The sequence below is a fragment of the Fusarium subglutinans genome (genome assembly GCF_013396075.1).
Source record: "Fusarium subglutinans strain NRRL 66333 chromosome Unknown NRRL66333_c0000057, whole genome shotgun sequence".
Lineage (NCBI taxonomy): Eukaryota > Fungi > Ascomycota > Sordariomycetes > Hypocreales > Nectriaceae > Fusarium > Fusarium subglutinans.
The window spans coordinates 103,326-128,529 of NW_023502120.1; the positions used below are offsets into that span (position 1 = coordinate 103,326).

General features: G+C 49.9%; 9 protein-coding genes across 9 annotated transcripts; 5 read left to right on the top strand and 4 right to left on the bottom strand.

Moving 5' to 3' along the window:
• Nucleotides 1-1,439: 1,439 nt before the first annotated feature.
• FSUBG_5683 (myosin MYO2) lies at nucleotides 1,440-6,545 on the top strand (the record flags this gene model as incomplete). Its single annotated transcript, XM_036683805.1, has 7 exons — nucleotides 1,440-1,574; nucleotides 1,661-1,793; nucleotides 1,854-2,043; nucleotides 2,097-5,946; nucleotides 5,997-6,070; nucleotides 6,119-6,333; nucleotides 6,385-6,545. The coding sequence occupies 7 exons, from the start codon at nucleotides 1,440-1,442 to the stop codon at nucleotides 6,543-6,545; spliced, it is 4,758 nt and encodes a 1,585-aa protein (XP_036538817.1).
• Nucleotides 6,546-7,017: 472 nt separating this feature from the next.
• Nucleotides 7,018-7,701, top strand: FSUBG_5684 (dTMP kinase; the record flags this gene model as incomplete). The annotated part of the gene is made up of 3 exons (XM_036683806.1): nucleotides 7,018-7,206; nucleotides 7,278-7,423; nucleotides 7,506-7,701. The coding sequence occupies 3 exons, from the start codon at nucleotides 7,018-7,020 to the stop codon at nucleotides 7,699-7,701; spliced, it is 531 nt and encodes a 176-aa protein (XP_036538818.1).
• Nucleotides 7,702-8,033: 332 nt separating this feature from the next.
• Nucleotides 8,034-8,857, top strand: FSUBG_5685 (Ham1 family; the record flags this gene model as incomplete). The annotated part of the gene is made up of 6 exons (XM_036683807.1): nucleotides 8,034-8,204; nucleotides 8,275-8,348; nucleotides 8,401-8,545; nucleotides 8,597-8,633; nucleotides 8,683-8,716; nucleotides 8,764-8,857. 6 exons carry the CDS (start codon nucleotides 8,034-8,036, stop codon nucleotides 8,855-8,857), a joined length of 555 nt encoding a protein of 184 aa, XP_036538819.1.
• An 11-nt stretch (nucleotides 8,858-8,868) lies between these two features.
• On the bottom strand, nucleotides 8,869-10,654 carry FSUBG_5686 (zinc finger with UFM1-specific peptidase domain protein; the record flags this gene model as incomplete). Its single annotated transcript, XM_036683808.1, has 9 exons — nucleotides 8,869-8,896; nucleotides 8,950-9,160; nucleotides 9,212-9,363; nucleotides 9,414-9,445; nucleotides 9,495-9,706; nucleotides 9,754-9,858; nucleotides 9,906-9,996; nucleotides 10,052-10,492; nucleotides 10,586-10,654. 9 exons carry the CDS (start codon nucleotides 10,652-10,654, stop codon nucleotides 8,869-8,871), a joined length of 1,341 nt encoding a protein of 446 aa, XP_036538820.1.
• Nucleotides 10,655-12,067: 1,413 nt separating this feature from the next.
• Nucleotides 12,068-12,783, bottom strand: FSUBG_5687 (GTP-binding protein rhb1; the record flags this gene model as incomplete). Its single annotated transcript, XM_036683809.1, has 2 exons — nucleotides 12,068-12,307; nucleotides 12,364-12,783. 2 exons carry the CDS (start codon nucleotides 12,781-12,783, stop codon nucleotides 12,068-12,070), a joined length of 660 nt encoding a protein of 219 aa, XP_036538821.1.
• A 951-nt stretch (nucleotides 12,784-13,734) lies between these two features.
• FSUBG_5688 (wings apart) lies at nucleotides 13,735-16,150 on the bottom strand (the record flags this gene model as incomplete). Its single annotated transcript, XM_036683810.1, has 2 exons — nucleotides 13,735-13,974; nucleotides 14,027-16,150. The coding sequence occupies 2 exons, from the start codon at nucleotides 16,148-16,150 to the stop codon at nucleotides 13,735-13,737; spliced, it is 2,364 nt and encodes a 787-aa protein (XP_036538822.1).
• A 993-nt stretch (nucleotides 16,151-17,143) lies between these two features.
• On the top strand, nucleotides 17,144-18,102 carry FSUBG_5689 (uracil phosphoribosyltransferase; the record flags this gene model as incomplete). The annotated part of the gene is made up of 5 exons (XM_036683811.1): nucleotides 17,144-17,295; nucleotides 17,351-17,709; nucleotides 17,772-17,926; nucleotides 17,985-18,001; nucleotides 18,051-18,102. The coding sequence occupies 5 exons, from the start codon at nucleotides 17,144-17,146 to the stop codon at nucleotides 18,100-18,102; spliced, it is 735 nt and encodes a 244-aa protein (XP_036538823.1).
• Nucleotides 18,103-18,216: 114 nt separating this feature from the next.
• FSUBG_5690 (ELF1) lies at nucleotides 18,217-18,779 on the bottom strand (the record flags this gene model as incomplete). Its single annotated transcript, XM_036683813.1, has 4 exons — nucleotides 18,217-18,344; nucleotides 18,400-18,447; nucleotides 18,507-18,645; nucleotides 18,735-18,779. 4 exons carry the CDS (start codon nucleotides 18,777-18,779, stop codon nucleotides 18,217-18,219), a joined length of 360 nt encoding a protein of 119 aa, XP_036538824.1.
• Nucleotides 18,780-20,202: 1,423 nt separating this feature from the next.
• Nucleotides 20,203-22,743, top strand: FSUBG_5691 (GTP cyclohydrolase II; the record flags this gene model as incomplete). Its single annotated transcript, XM_036683814.1, has 16 exons — nucleotides 20,203-20,498; nucleotides 20,556-20,678; nucleotides 20,873-20,938; nucleotides 20,991-21,130; nucleotides 21,183-21,226; nucleotides 21,282-21,319; nucleotides 21,370-21,439; nucleotides 21,489-21,528; nucleotides 21,579-21,634; nucleotides 21,681-21,806; nucleotides 21,857-21,989; nucleotides 22,140-22,302; nucleotides 22,357-22,386; nucleotides 22,445-22,530; nucleotides 22,609-22,678; nucleotides 22,731-22,743. The coding sequence occupies 16 exons, from the start codon at nucleotides 20,203-20,205 to the stop codon at nucleotides 22,741-22,743; spliced, it is 1,494 nt and encodes a 497-aa protein (XP_036538825.1).
• Nucleotides 22,744-25,204: the final 2,461 nt, after the last annotated feature.

Sequence of the window (25,204 nt, forward strand, 5' to 3'; positions counted from 1 at the left end):
GAATTCCCCAGTATTTTTTGGAATTGGCATCTCCTTTTTGGAGGATCGGGCCTTGTCCATCAATGTCACCGGCGGGTTTCATCTTTGGGCTTGTTGATTGACTATTGAAGTCTGAGAGAATTGGTTCATGATGATTGGTATGTCAACTCTGGCGAACCATTGCATCGTGACCTTTGTCTTTCAGAACATCAGGTCAAACTTGAAATATTCTAGAACTATATACACATTGTGTCCAGTAACTACACAGTCCCCATACGCACAGCTTTTGTGATAGTTACTGCAAATACAGTCGGTGAAGTTGTATCAAGACAGTGCGATTTCGATCTCGGAGCGTTTGATCGTCAAATGTCAATTAAGGGGCCTGCGGCGTAACATTTTTTGAGCGTTAGCTCCAACGAACCCCAATAATTCCTTTGTATCTGTCCTCAGTGACAGTCACAGTCTCACCACGGGCTGATGTTCATGTCCAGTTCCGTGGCATGGTAGAGCATGACAGACACAGTGTCGACTCAATTCCAAGAGCTATCTGTAGGAAAATGCATGCATTTGTCCTTCGCTTGTTTCTCACCCCAGATCCAAGGAAGACAAGACAAGGTCGAAGACGCGGACGGGTCGGCCCCTCATTGGCTCGCGGGAGTGTCCAGGTAGAGAGAGCCCCTAATTCTTCTGAAGCCAGGAGCTTCCAGGAACTGAAAGGCTGGGTGGGCGTCGTAGAGCTTGAGGTATTTAAAACGATCGTGATTGGTATTCTGATGGTGGTGATGCACTGAAGAAATACCAATGGCTGAGCCCCTAGGTACTGAAATCCTCTAACAGCGAATGCCCCGCCCCCCTGTTCCTCAACCTCCAACGTGCCCCGTGCGGCTGCAGTGTCCATCCGGCCCTTTCAACCAGGAGCAAAACGCGTGCTGGCATCACCGACCGCATCCATAACTTTTTGACCTACTCTTCAAGGACTTGTCTTTGCCTTGTGCGATCACTCAATCTTGCTCGACCTGTTTTTTTGTCGGCGAGTTCTTTGTGTCCTTGTGTGGGAAGTGAGAGGAAGAGTGTACAAAGCTCGTTTCTCCCGCCCTTTTTCAGGTTCAGGGTCCTTTTCTACCGCCCACCTTCACCCACCGTACTTTGGATTACGGGGCACCGGTGTACCCAAAAGTTGGACGATTTGCGCAAAGCATCCAACAACCGTTCGACCGCACACTTTCAACGATTCAAGATCGCATAACGCCTCTTTGCATCTGTCATCAGCGGCGTTTTGACGACCACAATCTTCCCCCGGCAGGCCCCGTTGCTTCATCTACGAAACAGCTGCTGGCGAATGTCTGCTTCCTACCGCCATTCAGCCCCTTAGCACAATAATCGCCGATACCGCTTCGACATAGTCGCATTCACCTCCTGTTGCTTCACATACCGGCCTTGCGCCCGGTCATATCGCCATCATGGCATCGGCCTACGAGGTTGGCACAAGAGCCTGGCAGCCAGACACTGCTGAGGGTTGGGTTGCTTCAGAACTCATCAGCAAGACCGTTGATGGGTCTAAAGTCAAGCTGACCTTCCAACTTGAGAATGGTGACGTGAGTTTTCCCTTTGAATGCGTTCAATGATGCCATTGGCGCTCACCGTTTGGCACCACGAAACTGACAGGATGTTTCTCATACAGACCAAAGATATCGAGGTCACCGCGGAGGCCCTACAGAGCGGTAACGACCCGTCTCTCCCCCCTCTTATGAACCCGACAATGCTCGAAGCCAGCGACGATCTTACAAATTTGTCCCATCTTAACGAACCTGCTGGTATGTCAATCATAAGATTACTTTCCCTGGTATTTGGACAACAGTGCTGATACCCTGTAGTTCTTCAGGCGATTCGATTACGATACTTGCAAAAGGAGATCTACACCTACAGTGGTATCGTCCTCATTGCCACCAATCCTTTCGCACGAGTCGATTCACTCTACGTTCCCGGCATGGTACAGGTTTATGCTGGAAGACAGCGAGCGACACAAGCTCCCCACTTGTTCGCTATTGCTGAAGAGGCCTTCATGTAAGTGTGCACTTTCACATGCCAACACGAATCCATACTGACATGAGGCTCAGGGACATGGTCCGCGACAAGAAGAACCAGACAGTAGTTGTCTCCGGAGAGTCTGGTGCTGGCAAGACTGTCAGTGCCAAGTACATCATGCGATACTTCGCTACCAGAGAGTCGCCCGATAACCCTGGTGGACGCTCCAAACGAGGAGCCGAGTCCATGAGTGAGACGGAAGAGCAGATCCTTGCGACTAACCCTATCATGGAAGCGTTCGGTAACGCCAAGACGACTCGAAACGATAACTCGTCACGATTCGGAAAGTACATTGAGATTATGTTTGACGAGCACACAAATATTATCGGTGCCAAGATCAGGACATATCTTCTCGAGCGTTCTCGATTGGTTTTCCAGCCCCTCAAGGAGCGAAACTACCACATTTTCTACCAGCTTGTCGCTGGTGCGTCAGAGCAACAGCGCGAGGAGCTTAACCTGCTACCTATCGAGGAGTTCGAGTACTTGAACCAAGGAAACTGCCCAACAATCGACGGTGTCGACGACAAGGCCGAGTTCGAGGCTACCAAGAAGTCGCTGTCAACAATTGGTGTCACAGATGCCCAGCAGGCCGACATCTTCAAGCTGTTGGCTGGTCTTTTGCATCTCGGAAACGTGAAGATCACTGCATCGCGCAACGACAGTGTTTTGGCACCCAACGAACCTTCTTTGGAGCGTGCTTGTGCCATTCTCGGTGTCAAGGCCGAGGAGTTTGCCCGTTGGATAGTCAAGAAGCAGCTTGTTACCCGTGGCGAGAAGATCACCTCCAATCTCAGCCAAGCGCAGGCTATCGTTGTTCGAGACTCGGTTGCCAAGTTCATCTACTCAAGCTTGTTCGACTGGCTTGTCGATGTCATCAACCATAGTTTGGCTGCTGAGGAAGTGTTGAACAGAGTTGTCTCATTTATTGGTGTTTTGGATATTTATGGTTTCGAGCATTTCGCCAAGAACTCTTTCGAACAGTTCTGTATTAACTATGCCAACGAAAAGCTCCAGCAGGAATTCAACCAGCACGTTTTCAAGCTGGAGCAAGAGGAATACCTCAGGGAAGAGATTGACTGGACCTTCATCGACTTCTCCGACAACCAGCCTTGTATCGACCTGATTGAGGGTCGCATGGGTATTCTGTCTCTGCTTGATGAAGAGTCTCGTCTTCCCATGGGTTCTGATGAGCAGTTCGTTACTAAGCTTCACCACAATTTTACTCCCGACAAGCACAAGTTCTACAAGAAGCCTCGGTTTGGCAAGTCTGCTTTCACCGTTTGCCATTATGCCATTGACGTTACCTACGAATCCGAGGGCTTCATTGAGAAGAACCGAGATACTGTCCCCGACGAGCACATGGCTGTCCTGCGTGCCACAGGCAACGAGTTCTTGAAGACTGTTCTTGATGCAGCCTCAGCTGTACGAGAAAAGGATGCCGCCTCATCAAGCTCCAGCTCCGTTAAGCCCGCCGCTGGTAGGAAGATCGGCGTGGCTGTCAACAGAAAGCCCACTTTAGGAGGTATTTTCCGATCTTCGCTCATCGAACTCATGAGCACTATCAACAATACTGATGTCCACTACATCCGATGTATCAAGCCTAACGAGGCCAAGGAGGCATGGAAGTTTGAGGGACCCATGGTTCTTAGCCAGCTTCGTGCTTGTGGTGTCCTTGAGACGGTTCGCATTAGTTGTGCTGGTTACCCTACTCGTTGGACATATGAGGAGTTTGCCCTTCGTTACTACATGCTTGTGAAGTCTGATCAGTGGACTTCGGAGATCCGCGAGATGGCCGATGCTATCCTTAAGAAGGCTCTCGGAACAAGTAGCAGCAAGGGTATGGACAAGTACCAGCTTGGTCTCACCAAGATTTTCTTCCGAGCTGGTATGCTTGCTTTCCTGGAGAACCTCCGCACCACTCGACTCAATGACTGCGCTATCATGATTCAGAAGAACTTGAGAGCCAAATACTACCGACGACGCTATCTCGAGGCCCGTGATGCCATTGTTATGACTCAGTCTGCTATCAGGTCATGGAAGGCCAGGAAACAGGTTCAGGAGCTTCGCACTATCAGGGCTGCCACTACCATCCAGCGAGTATGGAAGGGATCTAAGCAACGCAAGGCCTATCAACAAATCCGGAAAGATATGGTTCTCTTTGAGTCTGCCGCCAAGGGATATCTTCGACGAAAGAATATCATGGAGGAACGTCTCGGCAATGCTGCCCTCAAGATCCAGCGTTCTTGGAGATCACGAAGACAATTGCGAGCCTGGAGGTCATACCGCAACAAGGTTGTTCTCATTCAGAGCTTGTGGCGTGGAAGAAGTGCTCGAAAGGACTATAAGAAGATTCGTGAGGAGGCTCGTGACTTGAAGCAGATTTCTTACAAGCTCGAAAACAAGGTCGTCGAGTTGACACAGTCTTTGGGCTCAATGAAGGAGAAGAACAAGGGTCTGGCTTCGCAAGTGGAAAACTACGAAGGACAGATCAAATCGTGGAAGAAGCGACACAACGACCTCGAGGCCCGAACCAAGGAGCTTCAGACAGAAGCCAACCAGGCAGGTATCGCGGTCGCCCGCCTACAAGCTATGGAAGACGAGATGAAGAAGCTTCAGATTGCCTTCGACGAGTCAACGGCCAACATCAAGAGGATGCAAGAGGAGGAGAGAGAACTCAGGGAATCTTTGCGAGCCACAAATTCAGAGTTGGAGACAGCCCGAAGGTCAAGCACGCAACACGAGAAGGACAACATGAGTCTCAGACAGGAGCTGGAGTCTCTGCGGGATGCCCTCGAGCTGGCTCGAAGGAATGCCCCCATCAACGGAGAGCTTGCCAATGGTACCACGCCTGCAGCGGCAGCACCTTCAGGTCTCATCAACCTCGTCTCGTCCAAGAAGCCTAAGCGTCGGAGTGCCGGTGCGGAGCCACGGGAGCTTGATCGCTTTAGCGGTACTTATAACCCTCGGCCGGTTTCCATGGCTGTTACTGGCACGGCGCATCGCCAGAACCTTTCTGGCTCGACCTTCCTACCTGGCGTTGATAATATCGAGATGGAACTTGAGACGCTTCTCGCGGACGAGGATGGCCTCAATGAGGAGGTAACAATGGGATTGATCCGAAACCTCAAGATCCCCTCACCCAGCAGCACTCCTCCTCCCTCGGACAAGGAGGTACTCTTCCCTTCATATCTCATCAACTTGGTTACATCCGAGATGTGGAACAACGGCTTTGTGAAGGAGTCGGAACGTTTCTTGGCCAACGTGATGCAGTCCATCCAACAGGAGGTGATGCAGCACGACGGCGACGAGGCCATCAACCCCGGCGCCTTCTGGCTGTCCAACGTCCATGAGATGTTGTCGTTTGTATTCCTCGCCGAGGACTGGTATGAGGCTCAGAAGTCGGACAATTATGAGTACGATCGTCTTCTGGAGATCGTCAAGCACGATCTCGAGAGCTTGGAGTTTAACATCTACCACACTTGGATGAAGGTGTTGAAGAAGAAGTTGCATAAGATGATTATTCCCGCCATCATCGAGTCCCAGTCTCTCCCTGGTTTCGTTACCAACGAAAGCAGCCGATTCTTGGGCAAGCTCCTGCAATCGAACTCAACCCCCGCTTACAGCATGGACAACCTGCTCAGCTTGCTGAACAGCGTCTTCCGTGCCATGAAGGCTTACTACTTGGAGGACTCCATTATCACACAGACCATCACTGAGCTTCTGCGATTGGTGGGTGTGACAGCGTTCAATGACCTGCTCATGCGACGAAACTTCCTCTCATGGAAGCGTGGTCTCCAGATCAACTACAACATCACCCGTATCGAGGAGTGGTGCAAGAGCCACGATATGCCCGAGGGTACGCTCCAGCTGGAGCATCTGATGGTACGTTCTACCTACTCACTGAGACAAGGACAAAACTAACAACCGCACAGCAAGCAACCAAGCTTCTTCAACTCAAGAAGGCCACCCTGAATGACATAGAAATCATTCAGGACATTTGCTGGATGTAAGTAGTGATGTCCATCTGGTCTAACTCGCATACTAATGACTGTAGGCTATCACCAAACCAGATCCAGAAGCTGCTCAACCAATACTTGGTTGCCGATTACGAGCAGCCTATCAATGGCGAGATCATGAAGGCTGTTGCGTCGCGCGTGACGGAGAAGAGCGATGTTCTTCTCCTACAAGCCGTCGACATGGACGACAGTGGCCCTTATGAGATTGCCGAGCCTCGAGTCATCACTGCACTTGAGACCTATACTCCTTCTTGTAAGTAAAACGAACAAGCTACTACAAATATTGCAAGCTAACTTGTCTCAGGGCTCCAGACTCCTCGTCTTAAGAGGCTAGCCGAGATCGTGTCGGCACAAGCCATTGCACAGCAAGAGAAGTTCGACTATACTGATGGCGAAGATTATGAAGACGGGCAGCCACGACATCATGAGCTCGCCGGCGTTGATGAGGTGGAAACAGAGTCGTAGGGGATAATGATCAGGCATTTCGAACGCACATAAGGGATAGAGGCCGCATTTTCAGGGTGTTTGATGTCGAATTTTCTAATGGCGGCGTGTAACTGAAAACAGATCTGAGGGAGGGTATTCTCCTTGTATCTGGACGGCATCATGTATACTGAGCGAGAACATATTTCACCTCTCCGCAAGCCGGTGAGGATATTTATACTCGACTCTATTTTGTAAGATGAGATACGGCTGTATTGGAGAGTCCGAGAGATGAGAGTACGAAGCGATATCGTGGTTATTTATTCACTACTCAAGTGCTATTGAAGATATCATCTGTGATTGTCGTAGAGTGTTGAAGTGGTGATGCAACTATCGAATCTATCACCTCTTTAGTTGCATGGAATTTCTCTGCATAGCAGCATTTTGAAGGTTACCCAAACTGAAGAGCCCATCAATCTCTGCAACCTTGTATACAGACGACAAAGCAGCCAAAATGACCACACGAAAACTGCCTAATATCATTATTACGGGCACGCCCGGTGTCGGAAAGACAACTCACTGTGAGGCTCTCGCAGAGCGAACTGGACTGCGCCATCTCTCAGTGAACCAAGTAGTGAAGGACAAGGAGTGTCATGAGGGTTGGAGCGATGAGTTTCACAGCTTTATTGTGGATGAGGACAAGGTGAGAGATTACTATATCATCCAGAACTAATTTGGGGAAGAGGATGAGAATTTGTGCTGATATCATTACAGTTACTAGATGCTATTGAGGACGATGTCAAGGCTGGTGGATGCATTATTGACTGGCACGCCTGTGATCTGTTTCCCAAGAGCTGGATAGATCTAGTTGTTGTGCTTCGAGTTGACTCATCAACACACTACGATCGCCTCATCACAAGGTATATTGCTCACCACACAGCTCTTGTCATTCCGTTCTGGCCTTGAGCAGGGAACCACACATTTACTAACTCTGTACTTCAGAAACTACCCCGAGTCCAAGCTCCAAGAAAACATCGACTCTGAGATCATGGAAGTTCTCCTCCAAGAAGCTCATGAGGCTTTCGACGAGGAGATTGTCATTGAACTGACAAGCAACACATCTGATGAGATGGACACAAACGTTGATCGTATAGTGGCTTGGCTTGATCAGTGGAAGAAGGACAACAACGAGGAATAACTAAGCTCCAGAGACAACATAAAAGGGATGGATATTTGCTACAGGGGGTTACTACAAAAGTCTTTAGCTATGGGCGTGGGATATTCTGAAGCGTGGACTCGGTTGGTGAAAATAGATTTTTAGATGCAAGCCTAGATAGGTAGGGCAGGCTATGAATTGACACGAATCGTTCTACTGGTGGTTTCGTGCTGAGTAAGTGCATATTTTGATGGGCAAAACAATCACAGTCATAGTGGGGAGCCTATTGTTCAGCTTGATTATCCCCAGCGGCTATTTCTCTTTCAAGGTCATAGTTATCCAGTCGGTAAATTCTCTACTTTGCTTTGGTCAACATGGCTGCACACAAGGTCAACTTCATCACCGGCAACGCCAACAAGTTGCGCGAGGTCAAGGCCATTCTCGAGCCTGAAATCGAGGTTCTGAGCAAATCTATCGATCTCGAGGAGGTTCAAGGCACACTTGAGGAGGTTACGGAATCAAAGTGCCGTAGAGCTGCTGATCTGGTATGTTGACTATCTTATCTATCCTACAAACGCTGTAAATAAAATGAATGTGTTTAACAATAAAATACAGGTCAAAGGCCCCGTGCTGGTTGAAGATACGGCTCTGTGCTATAACGCTCTGAGCGGTCTCCCTGGAGCGTACATGTGAGTTTCGATGCTAAAACGCTGAGAAACATGAATGCTGATGGCTGTAAAGCAAGTGGTTTATGACCTCGATCGGTCATCAGGGCTTGAACAACCTGTTGGCTGCTTACACTGATAAGTCCGCTGAGGCTGTCTGCACTTTTGGGTACTGTGCTGGACCGGGTGAGAAGGTCATTCTGTTCCAAGGCCGTTGCCCAGTAAGAAACCCTTGAGTCCCTTCACCCTGGCTGTGCTGATATGTGATACAGGGCAAGATCGTGCCTCCCCGTGGACCTCCCGATTTCGGTATGTGCTGTGAAGAGAATACATAGAGCACATGCTGACATATGAATAGGATGGGATGCCGTCTTCGAGTATGAGGGTCAAACGTATGTAAAGTTTGAACCCGAACGATGATCTCTGCTAACTCTTATAGCTTTGCTGAGATGGACAAGGCAGAGAAGAACAAGATCTCCCACCGTGGCCGAGCTCTGGCCAAGCTCCAGGCTTGGTTCAAGGACCAGCAGTAGATTGCTGTGAACTATGATACGGCGGCGTACTTTGTGAGGCTAGAGTCTTATAAGTATAAAGATTAGATGCAGTCAGGAACGGGATTACTTACTAGAGTACTTCATACTGGTTATACTTGCGAAAGTAGTGGGAGCCTCGACGATATGGTTGCAAGAAACTGTCGATCGAGGAGGGCTTCTGACGAAATGTCCTGCCGATGAGGTTTCGGACCTTCGTAGAATCACGAAAACTGGGATCGAAAACCAATAGATTCGCTTGACCGTCCATTTGCCTCTCGAAGCCGACAATTGTCAAAGAGTGGCCTGTCTACATTAGCCTCTGGTGGGACTGTTGGTGGCTCGAGATGCTCTTACCTGGGTGCTGTAGATAGATTGGTGGCAGTTCCGTATGGTGAATTCGGTCTTCGACGCTTGTGATACCTCCTCGAAAGTATCCTTCGATAGCTTCAAAGAGACGTTGTTTCGACCTGCCGCGTTCCTGATCCTTAAATGCTTGAACGGAGCAACTGTTGCTGTTAGTTGCCTGTCGAGTTTCGTATGATGATGGTAAACTTACGGTATCTCCAAGCTGAGAAACACAGCCTGTGCCTGGTTCTTGTTAATCAACCGACTCCATATAAGAAGAGATGTTGCATACCTCTGGTGTACCAATGTATTTTCTCGTCCCCTTAATGCCCCCAGTCTCTGCTCTTCCTTGGGCATTGATACCCATGTCCCATGCATTCTCGATGAGATCTTGGATCTGAAAGATGGAAGGAAAGGTGCGTCCAAAGTGATTTGAACCTTCTCTCGGAGCAGCGATGATGTTTGAAGTTAGCATCTGGATGTTTCGATAACCACAGAAACCGCCTATCACTTGTCAGACACTTCAGATTACACAGCATTCATAGACTCACCTTCTCGTCTCAATTTGGAAACATGTTGCACCGCAGGGTGACACAGGTAAGCATACTGCGTTGAAGGACTTTGCTCAAGAAGCTGACTTAGAACAGGCAGAACACCTGAGATCGTTAGCTGCTGCTGGGGAACGTTACTAGATAGTACTCACCATCATTGACAACCTGACCTTCATCCTTAAGAAGGTCTACAAGCCAAGGGGGCATATTTCTCTCATGGGCAAATCTGCCAAGATCGGACTTCTACTCTCGTGTTAGTCACTACATCATAAGTATCGAGAATCATGCAATATCTCACCCCCAGACGAACGTTGGATTTAGCTCGTTCACCATTCTTATCGCGACTTGAAGAGCCTCTGCTGGTAGTCTTGGTGATACCAGCATCCTCCCTCTTGGTCTTGTGCCGTGTCCTACTACTGCTACCGTTACTCTCCCTCGCATGAGAGCTACGGCCAGAAAAGAGGTCCTTCCAGGCCTGGATAGGGCTGACTTTCTTGTGCTTCCGGTCTCTCTCTCTTGACGACGGCTCCGGCTCCGGCTTCCGAGCCACAGCGGGATTCTGTTCCGGGCCTGGCCCTGGCTCGGGCGTGGGCGTGGGCGTGGCGTCCTGCGCCTCAAGCTCGTGAAGCTCGAGATGATAAGCTAGCTCGTCCAGCCGAAGGATCTCACCGCAACCTTCTGGACACGAAATGGTGTCTCCGGAGGTGGTGGGTGTTGAGCCGTCAGCGTCTGGGTGTTGCTGCTCTATGTGCTAGTCACGGGGATGAATGTCTTAGTCTCAGCTAAACTCAACTCAAGCGGTGGGAAAGAAAGATCGGTGAGAGAGACACACTAGAATGAGTTCATATTCGCCTTGGCCCGGCTTGAAGCCGCAGAAGGGGCAAGGATCCGAGTTGGACATGGTGTTTGATTATTTCATGAATTAAGACGAGGGATGAGATGAGAAAGGTTGGGTTTAGGAGCGAAGTGAGAGTGGTTTAAAATGAGAGGTAGAGAACAAGGCAAGATCTATGTGTCTATGAGTTTTCAGGTGCAGCAATTGTTTTTGGCTGTCACAAATTTGGAGTGATTAAGGTCAAGAACAAAGAAAGAGTTGAGCGCGGTGAGAGAGAGAGTAAGTGTGTGTGTGTGATTCAGTGTGAGTCCGTGAGTGAGGCTGTGATGGCGGTACACGTACCACGTACCACGTCTCCAGGGTCTCACAGCGTATTCAAAGTCAAACCACGGGAAGGGCACAGCCTAAGAAATACAGCCATTCAGCTGTAGCTTGAACAACACCGACCACTATAGCTTAAGTCTTATTATTTACGGTTACACGCTCAAAATGCAAACACAGCAAATACACGCATACATACAGCAACGCCAAGTCAGTCAGCCAGTCAGTCACAAACCACATGGCGCAACGTCAGTACCACAACAAAGACCGCGGATCTCTCGATAGCGTCCGGATGATACCCTATTGCATTGTATAGCGGGACCATCCGAATAGAGTCAAGTTCCCGTCCCAATGGATCACACAGTAACATACAGTACAGGACAAGGCAGACCGCTCATGGAGGAGGGAGGGAGGGAGGGAGGGATTTAAAGAACTAAGTGAGTTAGCCAAACTAACAAGGCATCACGAGTTGTTGGGAACCAATTATCAACGACACCGAGAATCTGGTGCCTTGGATTTGTTCTAGAAACTCGCTCTAAACAAGGTACGTATCGGTAGTTGCAGCTCGATACATCCGATCCTTGCAAGTGTCACTCAATCTCCTCCATCAGTCAGTCAGTCATTCAAGCGGTCATGAATCAGGACATTCACCAACCAAGTAAGTCAGTCAGTCAGTCAGAGATAGCACAGTACAACAGAAATTTTCTAGTAGTAGGTAAGCAAGCAACCAATCCCAAAAACCTCATGACCTGACCTGGACCCCTCCGTTGATTTGAACCATGTACTCTAGTTGTTAAGGCAGGCAAAACGAGAAAGAAAATAACACACCAAAAGCTTGGTAGTTAGACATCGACATGGTACAACTTGACACCCTTTCTGATAGACAGCAACGGAGAATTTAACCAAAAGAGGGCACCCTATTCAAAGCCCCTGTTGTCTCAGCCCCGAATCACCTTGTGACCCCTGTTACTGTGACTGAGACTGAGACTGAGACTGTGACTGACTGCCAGCCGCCCATCGTGGGACGGCCTGGCCTGGCCTGGTCAGAACTTGTGGACCGCCCCGCGGCCTGAGAAGACTGAACCGTCATCATCGTGATCGTGATTGTCGGGCAAGAATGACAATCATGCCTCTTTGAACAGCATTCGCAATTATTGTTTACATCAGAATGCAATTGCTCTTGGCCGGAGCCTCGCCCGGGTTCTGTGACTTCTCAATCTGTCCGATCAAGAGCTCGAAAGCCTTGCCCACGTTCTCGTTGTATCGCGCGCTCGCCTCGGTCCAGCCGCATTGTATCTTCTCCGAGAGCTTCTGTCCGTCTTCGGGTGTCACCTGTCGTTGCTCGGGGCGCAAGTCGCTCTTGTTGCCGACGATGCAGATGGGGACTGACTCGGTGCCCTAACATTGGTGAATCAGCTTACGGGTTGCTTGTTTCGGGCTCTGGGAGCACTTACCAGGTGGTTGAGGATCTTCTCGCGAATGACTTGCACCATCTCGAAGGATGGCAGCGATGATACTGAATAAACGAGCATGTAGCCATGGATGCCGATAAAGTGCTTGGAGTTGAGGATGCTGTACTCGTCCTGACCCGCTGTGTCGACGATCTCGGTTGAGTAATCTTGGCCCTTGTACTTGATCATCTTGCTGAAGGTATTCTCAATCGTGGGATAGTAGCTGTCGACGAAGTGGCCATCGACGAACCGCACCGCCAGAGACGACTTGCCTGTGATGTATCCATCGTCAGCAAAAGTAATTGAGCATTCGGAATTAAATCGCCATCTGTTGAATAAATGATCAAGAGAGGAAATTGAGAAATACTGACCGACTGAGCGGCTGCCGACAATAGCGACCTTTCTTTGCTTGGGAGAAGGCATCGTGCAACAAACAACGACGTTGAGTAGCGATGAATCAAAAGTGAAACAGCGTCGGGTCTGAGCTGCGTATTCTCGTTGTTGAACCTAAAGTTGAGTGTTGGCGCCTGAAAGGAGTAAATATTGGGCGTACAGTAACTGAGACCAACAGCGGTAAAAAACAAGATGATGGAGAAAAACAGAGAGTGAGAGAAAAAAGAGTCTCGTTGATGACGATGGTGAATGTATGATGTGTAACTTTAATACGGTACGGTACCTCAGCTGGACTGGGTATAAGGTATGGTAAAGGTATCCGTGAGAGGGCCTGGAACTTTAGGTGCCCGTACTCACGTCAGTCAAATCAAATCAGCTCAGATCAGATGCTACAGGTCTTGAATGCAGTAAAAAAGGAGCCCAGCCCATCTTTTTTCCAAACTAACCCAAGGTCATTCCTGATGGGCAGGAACCGTATGTAACTCTACCTACTGCACTGCACTAGAAGCCCCCCCCTCCACTCCGACAAGAACGGGAGCCCCTCCCCCTCCCTTCCACTTGCATCATACAGATTACAGCCCGATAAAGATACGTAACTGTGCTGCCTCTCCCCTGTAAGTGACGCGTGAACTTGCAGGGCTAGTTAAGTATTTAGTCGTCCTCACTTGATGCATATCCCAGCACCAACAAGTATGCACTAAATCACACCGGGAATAATTTCATCAAGAGCCTCAGATCATGCATGTGTCACGGAATTATGAGAGCCTATCATATCAGTATTGGCATCAGCAAATATGGCCTTTCTAGTGACCTGGTATCGATTCTTCTTCTCATCTATACACTCTCTCGCTAGCAAATATGCCCAGGAGTGGCTGCAGCATCCGTCATACAAAGTAAAAGGAAAAAAAGGGAGGGCCATACTCAGAACATTGTCCCAAAAACATTCCCTAGCTCAAGTCATGTCCATGCGTATATAATCAACTATTGTCGTCGCAGTCGTTGTAATTCGTTGACGAGCCCTTCCAGCTCCGTCACTTTGTTGTCCACTGATCTGTACATTCCGATGAATTCTTTGATTGATCCAATCAGACCTGAAAGTCCCTCGCTTCCCGCTTGCGCCTTCAGTCGTTGCCGGGCTGCGTCTTCCAGAGACAAGTAGCCCAGCAAGACGGAAAGGTAGCCAAATGCCACGCTCAGCTTCGATTTCTCTACAGAGTCGGCCTATAACCCCATTGTCAGTCTCAGATCTGCCATCATCAACGAGTAACCTTACCTCTAGCATCAAGGCCTGGTTCTGTAAGTATACCTTCACCAGGCCATCCAGTTGCTCCCCGGTGATGTTCTCACGGGCGGGAGCGCAGTGTTCTAGTATATTGATCGTCATACCGAGCACCAGAAGGAGCCCATCATAAGTCTCCTCCTTCAGACGTCGGTTGCTCATAGCGTCCAGGGCCGATTTAAAGCCAGAGAGAATGCATTTCGACAGACTCGACATCAGCATCACATCACTAAAGGCCGCTGCACCGTGTGTCGTGTTGGACATGTTAATCGAGAGCTTGAGAATAGCTACTTCGATGTTTCCGAGCTTATCTGGCCATTGCTGGAGGCTGTTCTCGAGAATACGCGCCACTTGATGCGCTTGCTGCGCAATCCACGTGACTTCATTGGCATCGTTCATCGCCAGTCCTGATTGTGACTCCAGTATTGATATAATAAGAGCAGTCGCTGCGTCGGTTCTAGGGTTCGTACCCGTACAATGGGACAGGATGGTCTCGAGATCGTTCTCCACGTCCTTGACAACTACCGATGAGTGCATCGCCTCGATTCGTTGGCACACAACGTTCAGCAGTTGAAGTGCAAGAGTTTGAGGAGAAAGCTTCTCGGGGCGACGGCCATGCCAAATATTCATCTTCTTGAGCGTAGTCTTGACCTCACTCAGAGAGGCTCTCGTCGTCTTGGCGAGCCTCAGTCTCCCTGACGCGAGCTCATCAATGTCTTGAGGCACCCGTAAAAGGACAGAGAGCATTTGTCCCAGTCCATCATCAACAAGCTGTTGCAAGAGGTGGGCTGCAGGACTGAAATGGAGAAACGAGACGAGAACGGCTGACAAGGCGAATCCGCAAATGATATCCTGTTCTTGACCAATGTTTGCTGCGACTTTATCGCGAGTTGCGTGATCCCGGAATTGGCTGATGAAGTCTTTGTTTTGTAGTTTCTGAGAAAGCTCCAGGAGTGCCCCTCTCCTCAATGAAGATGAGGAGCTTCCTGGGGTTCCTATCCGAGCAAGCAGATCCTCCATTTCATCGGCAAAGCGATTGTTGGCTCCAGCTCTCCGTAGTTCGTGAACGCTCTTGATGGCAGGTCGTGTACCTCCGTCTCCATCGAGATCATCGGAGTCGTCCATGGCAAATGGATCGGTGTTGGCGGGTTCTGGCGGCGTAGCAAGAAGCGCATCCAACTCTTCTTCCACAGTCATGGGCTTTTCCTGGCTGGGCTCACTGAGCTTCGAGGAGGACTCGGTTAGGATAGATCGAGATTGACCATATGTATACTTGACTCTTCGGCTTTTGAGTGCAACCGTAGTGCGATTTCTGGGTCGTATCGTAGAGTCTTGAGAATGGTTCTGGGAGTTGTTTTGTGACTGCTGAGAGGGAGTCGCACCTCCACTATCTGTCCCGCTATTCGGGGGCAATTGTGATTTGGGCTTCTCTTCTTCAGAAGCCGAGTCTTCCGACTCTGAACTTTCTGCCCGCTGAGCCGCCAACCTGTCAATCAATCGCGATCGTTGTTTCTTCGGTCTCGGTGATTCGTCATCGTAGTCCTTAGCCGTTGATTGCGCCGCACTTGAATTGAGTTTTGAGGTTGGGACATCGGATTTGCTTCGAGGGAGGGGTCTAGATCGAACGTTCGAACTTTTTGGACTCTTCTTTGAAACTGCTGGTCGTGGAAGAGGGGCGCTGGCTTTGGTCTCATTTTCAGAGGCTCCAGCTACAGGTCGCTTTGGCAGTGTATTCGCAGGCTTCATCTGTTTTGGAGAAGTAGATTTTGTTTCTTCTTCAATTGGTTCAGAAGGCACAGCGTCTAGGCGCTTTCTTTTTCTCGTGTCCGTCGCATCGCGTGGTTTTGGCTTCTGATCGTCTCCGGCTTTCGCGCGAGCGGGTTCATCGGGTCGCTTCTCAACGACGTGCTTTGGAGTTGGCTCCGATGTCGATCTCGGCAGTGAAGGTTTTGACGGCTTCGCGACGGAGGCGGCAGAGTCAGGGCGGCTGCTCGGTGCAGTGAACGATTCGGTGGGTTTGAATGGCATCGCGTCGCGCATGAAGCGCTTGCGCACAGGTTTGCCATACGTCATCACCTTGCGCGGGACCGACGCTGTCGAGCTGTTTCGTGACGCCATAGTGTCCTCAAGTTCTATGAGCAGAACGCGGCGGTTGAAGTGGTGGGTTTATATCATATAATGAGGTCGTTGGAAGTTGAAGGGATGAGCTAAGACGAAGATACAGATGGTTGTGGAGGTAAGTCGCACCCGTTAGTGGCAGGTTGTTTCAACACGCCGGCAAATAAAGGGATAAAGAACGCGGCGCACGTTGTCACAGACGCAGTTGCAAAGGAAAGGATGATAAAAGGAAAGCGAGCACAATAGATGAATAATAAAACTGAAGATCTTCACATTGAATCACTGTCAGGGTGTATTGATCAATGAAACGTTGAAAGGCTAGATAGACTACGGCTGCAGTGCCGGTGTTTAGCACAAAAGCTTGGGTCACATTTCGGCTGTCAATAGAGAGCGAGAGCTAAAAACAGAAGCACATCGTTCAATAGAAGAATATCAGTAACAAAGAACAATTGAATCAATTAATTGCATAGAGTGCTTTTTGTTAAATGACTTCCAAAGCGCCACCTCCATTGTTCTCATCCGATCCCATTCTCTATACCATTGGATATCCATTTTCATCTCCACTGTCGCTATCATGAATCCATGCCCATGCCACTGCCTTGCAGTGACTAGAGTGAGTGCGGTCTCCTCCGGTTTTGCGAATATCGTAGGGTAGGGTCCAGGCGCCGCCGGCCGATTTGCATCCCCGTTTTAAGCATATGCGAGACCAATACGATTGAGCATAGCATAGCAAGCGGGCAATGCAATGCAATGCAATGCAGGGCTACCAACTTGTCTTATCCTCGAGAGCTCTAGTTGATGCCGAGCTTCTTCTCTCCGCCTTTCAATTCATTCAATCTTATACTTAAACCTCTTGTATTTTGCTCTTCAACCTCTTTCTAGGCTGTATCCGTACTCCGCTTGCCCACTTGGAAATATCTGTCTGAGCTTTACTTCAACCCCGCCATCACCGCCGACTTCTTACACCACCTCAAACACTAAACAACAGCTAACATGGCGGACAAGACTCAAGACACTCACACGACACCTGTCGGTCCCTCATACCGCGCTCACCAGCAGAAGCCCAGTGCCACCGTCTCTGTCGATGTCAAGCTAGACAATGTCCACGTTCTGTCGCAGACCCCTCAGCTCATTGCCCTACTGTCGTATGTCCACTTCCCTAATTGGGCCTCCCATGCCCCGGAGCTGAGAATTATCCAGGAAAATTCGTAGCAAGGAGACCGACAGAGCAGACTTCATCTTCTACTCCAACCGAATCATTCGATTGCTAGTTGAGGAGGGTCTCAACCACCTGCCTGTCATTGAGCACACTGTCACTACACCTGTTGGCCGAAATTATAATGGTCTCATGTTCCAAGGCAAGATCTGCGGAGTGTCCATCATGAGAGCTGGCGAGGCTATGGAGCAGGGTCTCCGTGACTGCTGCCGCTCTGTTCGCATTGGAAAGATCTTGATCCAGCGTGATGAGGAGACGGCCCAGCCCAAGCTGTTCTACGATAAGCTGCCCGAGGATATTGCTGACCGATGGGTGCTTCTTTTGGATCCCATGTTTGCTACTGGTACGACCATATCTCATTTCACATGTCATTCGTGTCGCAATGCGTCTAACGCAGATATACAGGTGGCTCTGCTACCATGGCGGTTCAGGTTCTCAAGGCCAGGGGCGTCCCTGAGGAGCACATCCTGTTCCTCAATTTGATTGCAAGCCCCGAGGGTGTCAAGAACTTCTCTGCCAAGTTCCCCCGCTTGAGGGTTGTGACAGCTTTCATCGATGAGGTTTGTCACACCGCCTGCATACACCATCGCAACGCATTGGCTAACCGGACATTTCTAGGGCCTCGACGAGAAGAAGTATGGAAGCTCAACTCCGATGACACATGATGTGCTGACCAATCAACAGTTATATCATTCCCGGCCTGGGAGACTTTGGAGACAGATTTTACACCATCTGAAGAAGGAATCATCGCCAAGGTTATATATCTCGAGTCGTAGGCGCATAGAAAGGGGTCGTCGAGTCATGGGTGTAACAAGTCTTGGTATTGATACAAGGCGCATAAAAGAAACGATTAATAGTCATCCTCTCCGTAGTGCTCGTCGTCGTCTTCATCGACCGCCGTTCGATTACCTCGTCCAGCTCCTGCTCGAGATGTGCCAGTGTAGCCAGGCTCCGCGTTATCCTCCTTGGCGACGGCGTCTACAAGTTGTTAGAGATTGTCGACAGATTGGTAGAAGGGATGTTGTAGACTGACCTGCTGCGTCAACCCATTCACCGTAAACGTCAACCGCCGCAGACAGATCTGTCGCAAAGTTAGCACCCGATGCGCCGGAGGCAAAGGGGAGTCCGTGGAAGCCGTACAGTTGACCGCGCATTGGAACTTTTGCCCGCAGACACGGCAGTCGAGTTGTCCGACACCAGCCTTCTTGTCGAGCTTGACCGAAACCGAGTTTTCGTGGTTACAGAAGAGGCATGCGAAAGTGGTAGGAAGGGGATCTTTCTGGATTAGTGTGAGCGCAAAAGCCCCAGGCCCCCCTAAGACAGAGAATACGAAAATAAAATGACAAGGGATCGGCTTGGAAGACGGACCTTCTTGGGCCCCATGGGCTTGCTTGAGGACTTGCGCTTGCCCATGATGTCTGTGAGTTCCGCGATTCGTGCGCGACCGGAACGAGAAGAAACGCGAAACGGGGGGAAAAGATGATAGTGAATTTGCTGATGTCAAGCTTTGGGCTTGGGCGGGCTCGGACTAGGACTAGGCAGCCCAGGGCAGTCAGTCGCAGGAAACAAGGCGCCAGTCAGGGATGTTTCGTTTGGTCCGTCCGTTACCTTATCTTATCAGCAGAGAACCTCTGTTTGTCGCATTGCACGTGCTCACTCTCTAACAAGCGGGTTTGGGCTCTGTTAGTGCGGCAGTTGGACGGCAGGCGTGTTTCTAGTGCGGGCATGCATCAAGCGGGGAGACAAGCCCGATTGCCCCGCCCCCGCCTCCCGGCGACCTCCGTGATTCTGTACGTGAACGCCGGATTCCGCGAAGGCGATCCTTATCAGACTAGAAGAATAGGATAAGAGGATCAGCTTGTGAGAGCATTGGTATCAGGGTTGCATGGGTGAGTTTAGAGGGTCGTTTGTTTGATGATGCCGTATCAATGGATGCGTGTTGAGTGTGACCACTGACAGACAAAGACAAGTGAGTAAACGAGAAAACAGTTAGAGACATGAGCAAACAACTAAACCAAACCAACCAATAACCACCTAGACAATCCCACTAAAAACGGAAGCATCTTCCTTGCATATTCTCCTGACCTTCAACTTCTACACCGTTACCTTGACCTTCACCACCTTGAGTTTGGGCGCTGACAACTAAACGCAGGGGGATTCCCCTCTGATTTGGCGGGGTAGCTCCCCTGGCCTGGCTATGACTTAGGCCGGTGGGGATTGAGGCTTGAGACTTTTGAACGTGCCGCCTTATCATGTGGTCTCTTATCAGCGAATCGTGAACTGTCAATTCCATGCTGATAGACGCAGGTCAGTCACTGGCTATCATGACTGCTCCTTGTTGAGAGAGCTCCCCTCTCCTCTCTCATTCATTTACTGCACTTAACTTGGTAGCTAGCCCGATTACGGCGGCCCGATACATGAAAGTTATGATTGTATAGGGGCCTCTCCCGTTGATCTGCTGACCTTGGAAGGTCACACATGAGGTTAGAGTAGCACAGTTAGGGTGATACGGATCTTGGTATCTACAATTTATGTACTATCTGAAGCTCTTGGAAGGTTGGGGATGTGCTACAGCTCCCCCTGCTCATGACGACCCCGTTGTAAGGCATGTGTCACCATGGTTGGCTTTCTCCGACCGCTCTTCCTGTTGTTCCGGCCACTCTCCATGTTTTTCTTTTCTTTTCTTTCTGAAAAGTAAACTCTCTTTCTCTTTCTCTTCTTAAACTGTATCATATCGACTTCTCTGCGACACACGTCGCAACCTCACATTCGCAACACAGTCTACCCTATAGATCCGCACTCAACCCCACGTTTACGTACGTCTACTGTCATCATCATGGCATCTGACGATCAGCAGCAATCCAGCATGCTGGAGGCTCTACAGGAGATTCAGCGGACGCAGGCTCTTCTAGTGAACGCGGTCGAATCGCTTTCTGGTAGATCAATCGAGGAATCAGGTGGAGATGTTGGCAAGAACACCATCCTTGAGCCAGGTTCTCGTGAAGATGACAATGAAGGCGGAACCCCTTCAGTAGATGTTCCTGCTGCCTCTGGAGACAAATTGAAAGCTCCTGCGCTTCCCTCGCCCGACCAGCGCCAGCAGCAAGGATTCACATCGCGTATTATTCTGACGTGAGGATTCCTGTATACAAGCTCCACTAACACCGTTCGCTCACACAAGGTAACTAGGACTTACCCCAAGCAGATTGGAATTAATCCTTTGCCCATGGACTGGGGAAATCAAGACCCCGTTAAGCGTGGCCCTATCGTAGTTTCAAGGGCTACTTCTACTATTCGACGTCGTAATGGTTCGTCCGTCCGTCCGTCTGTGTCTGTGATGCATATGTGTTAGTTAGTGTTACTGACTTTCGTAACTTGCGTTTAGCCGTTGGAGGTTTGTTATGTCCCCCTTTACTGATGTATCCTTTCGTTAACCGTGTCGTCTAGCCCAGTGAGTTATCAATCACCCTTCATTTCGAGAGGAACTATGCTAAACAATTTGTCAGTGGTGGTTCGTACTCGATCTACTATGCCCTCGCCGTTGCCAGCAACGAACTGAACGCCGACCACCGGTATGTCCTTTGTCTCCAACCCAGAAATTCAAAACTAACAGCACATTCATAGTCCCGACTTCACCAACACCGAGCCGGCTGCGAACATTGGCCCTTTCCCTCAATGGGGAGACCCCAAGAAGATCGTTGCCATGGACCCCTGGGGACATCTCGCTCCTTGGCTGTTCAAGGACACCATCGAGAAGGACAACGGTATGGATTGTGATACCAATTGATAAAACGGTGGTACTGACGGCTTCATTAGTCGATATTCGACCGACCATTGCCATTACCAAGGCTCATATGAAGGTCGGTATCTTGATCGACTGAGAGATGAAACAGCTGTCACTAATCTTCTTATCAGCTTCCTGAACTTGCCGAGAGTGTCAAGGCCGGTCGACTGTGAGTTCGCTCTTCCGTTGTCTTGGGAATACAAACTGACCTTTGTAAAGGGTACCCGATGGCAAGGTTTGCCTCAATGATCAGGGTGAATTGGCTGTCACCAAGTTTGCCGTTGAGCCAGTATGTCCCCAACACAAGCAGTCAAAGCAAGTCTAACCTCACACTTTAGGTCTGGTACCTCCCCGGTGTGGCGGAGCGATTCGGTATTGGTAAGTACACAGCCATTGCTTGATGTTGTATAACAACTAACACGTCAAAGACGAGGCCACCCTACGACGTTCCCTGTTTGAGCACACAGGAGGAAGCTACCCTGAGGTAAGTAAGCTCTGTGCTAGGAGATCTCACTGCTAACACGTTCAAGCTTATCACCCGCGGAGACATTAAAGTATTCCTTCCTCCGATTGGTGGTCTCACTGTGTACTGCTTCGGAGATCCAGCTAAGATGTCGGATGAATCGGTTCGACTGTCTCTGCGAATCCACGACGAGGTATGATTCCCCGACTTTCTGTAAGACCCCGAGCTCACCGTGTTCTGCAGTGCAACGGTAGCGACGTGTTCGGATCTGATATCTGCACTTGCCGTCCTTACTTGATCTTTGGTATCGAGGAGGCGGTCAAAGAGGCTCAGAATGGTGGCAGTGGTGTTGTCATCTACTTCAGAAAGGAAGGCCGTGCGTTGGGAGAGGTCACCAAGGTAAGCGCTGCCTGATTGCAACTCAGCCAAGCAAATCTAACTATTTTCCCAGTATTGTAAGGACGAAATCCCTCAAGTTTCGGAGAAGCAGCCGTCGTGCAGATCTGGGGTACTAATTCTGGGGTAGTGGTCTACAACGCCCGTAAACGCGGAGCCGATCGCGCATCAGACTATTTCAAGAGGACCGAGAACATTGCAGGTGTCAAAGACATGCGATTCCAGGCTCTCATGCCGGATATCCTGCACTGGCTGGGCATCAAGAAGATTGACAGGATGCTTAGCATGAGCAAGTGAGCGCTTGAGAGTCGAACACGTCGAGGAATTGACAGCTGACATATCGCTAGCATGAAGCATGATGCGATTGTTGGACAGGGGTAAGCTGATGATGAGTCGGTTGTGTTAATTTTTGATGCGAGATTAACATGATTTCAGAATCCCTATTCATGAGAGGGTCGAGCTTCCAGAAGAACTGATACCCGCTGACTCGCGAGTCGAAATTGACGCCAAGATTACAGCTGGTAAGTGTGAAATGAGAGCCGGCAGACGAGATGAGGCCCCAGCTTCATAAATCAAGGCGAAAACTAACGGAGATGAAGGCTACTTTACCACTGGTAAACGCATGACTACCGAAGAGCTCCAGGCGGTCCAGGGACGAATATGGGAAGAGTGAGTACTTTCCAATCCAACTGTGTTGTGCAAAGACTGACGACTGTGGCAGCTTTGACCATTAAACGAAACCGGATAGATACGGGCTCAAGCTGCATGTACAGTAGGGACGTGGCGTTGAGGGTCGCGGGGTGCGTCAGCAGCTTCCCAAGTTTGCAGGTTACTGCAGGTCGGTCTGAGCCGTTTTGCGTGGGGGAAGGATGATGATTGCTCAGAATCCATACGATGGCGACGATGCCACGGTACCATTCATCCGTGGTGTTGGGGCTGGGTGTCCCGAACGAGGTACCCGGTCAAGGTGGCAGGTCATACAGGGCAGTTGATGGGTTGGATACAGTGAGAGAGGACCGTTGGGAGCATCCGTTTTCGAGTTTAAGCGCGTCCGGGAGGGAGTTGCTAGCAAGGTTGTGCATGCTGTAGAGGTTGCGAGATTTGAAGATGTAACTAGAGTGACTGACTGACTGACTGACACTGAGTGAGTGAGTGGAACTCGGAATGGAAGCCTACCCTACCCTACTAACGTTAGTATGTAAGGGGATGATGGGCCAGGATAGACTAGACAGTACCGAATGAATTAAATATCCACCTTTCGAGGCCCGTCCGTAGGTTCCATTGTTCCCTAATGGAATCGGTGAGGCGGTCACAAGTCACAAGGACCGTTTTTAATGAGTTGTAATTGCATATTTTTCTGACTCCGACACCGTATCCGACTAAAGGAGCATTTACCGAACACCGATACAACCTTAACCCTGAACGGTCCGGTACGGTACAGTACAGTATGATAAGGCACCCATGTAAGAATGTATGTGTGAGAATGGAGTCGCTTCTGTCTATGTATGTACACGTGTAGAGCACGTCTTGTGGTCACAAGCATGAGCATGAGCATGAGCCAAGGATAAGGGCAAGGGGTTAGTCAAATGCGATGCGGTGCACGAGGCGGAAGAGATTAATACCCAAGGCACCTGGGCAAGGGACTGTAGATAATAACTCAGTCGCCTTGAATTGACTCAGTTGCTATCAAAAGAAAACCTCCGAAGGCTGCTTACCCCGGCCCGAGAAGACGATCAACGATCCATCACCATGCTATGCTATGCTGCCATGCCGTCCGATGCCATGCCATGCCATGCCATGCAGTTCCATGTTGTGCCATGTTTATTGCCGAACTGGGTGGATTAATTGCCCCGGGTGATTAACATGTCCATCAATGATCTTGGCCATGGTTCATTCATGCTCATCAGGTACAAGGCCATCCATAGGTGATGGTCAAGGTAATGATTGTCTAAGAGAATGCTCATCATGGTGAATGATTTTCCGTTTCTAAATAGCATCGCATCACACACCCATCATTCTGCGTGCTTGTAACCCAACCCACATCCAAAAATCCAGCCCCCATCCAGAAACGCTCTCGACTATACACCATCAAAAAGGAGACCGATACGCTAGAGAGCCTTGGCCTAACGGATGGGTTTTGGTTCTATCGTTAGTATCCATCCAAGCGAGGGTTGGTAAATAGTGTCATGAACGCGTCCTGTCTTTCGATCGATGCAGTACATGACATATAGAGTTCACTGCGATGCAATGCCAATCCTCAAGTTTGATCCCATTCCAAGGAAAACAAACAAACAAGCGTTTCGTCTTCCTAAGCGGTATGCATCTTGACGACCTGTTGGGTAGCAATGCGACAGTAGCTCCGACAGGTATTCCCATAATTTTGCCTTACCGCCAGAAGTGCCCTAGGTCTACCCATTCCACTATCCACGTTCCGCCGGGCCCGAATAGACGAGTGCCTCAGCAGGGCGAGTCATCACTGGCTTTACAGGCTTGGAGACCCCCGCATATGCCTGCACGGGAAACCCGCCTGCAGTCCCCGGGGCCCGCGTCCCTAGCCAAAAAGGCCCAGGGGGACAAAGACCAGGATTCTGGGCCATACACCAGGAGACACGCACCAGGACCAGCGAGTGGAAGATGGGTTGGTGTTGGCAACCAGATGCAGCGATGAGCCGACAAGTGGCAAGCAGATGGAAGAAAAAAAAGAGTATGAGCCTGGTCTGGTACCTGGGCTGCGGCCTTTTTTTTTCGAACACGAATAGAGGACCCCATCGTTGCGTGATGCCACAGAGTCTAACCTCTGAATGGCCGAAAACTACGTAGCGAGAGGCTACCTGTACAAAGATCGTGATGGTACCTGTACCGAGAGAGAGACAGAGAGAGGCTTGGAGAGGGAACGGTACCCATGTCGGCCAACTCCAAAGCTTGCTGTTACTGTAATGATGACTTGCTGTGCAGCGAAGCGCACACGCACGCACACGTCCCCAATGCAATGGCACCCTTGTTTATTACCTTACTTAGCCTACCCGCCTGGTCTAACCGCAGCCGTGGTAGCTCTACCACATGTACACGAGGAGGTGGTTGATGTGTAGGTGTGGATGTGGATGTGGATGTGGATGCCTTGATATTTGTCTCTATGTACCTACATACATACATATTCGAGCTACTGCCAGCTCTTCCCGTCCATCCAAAGTCTCT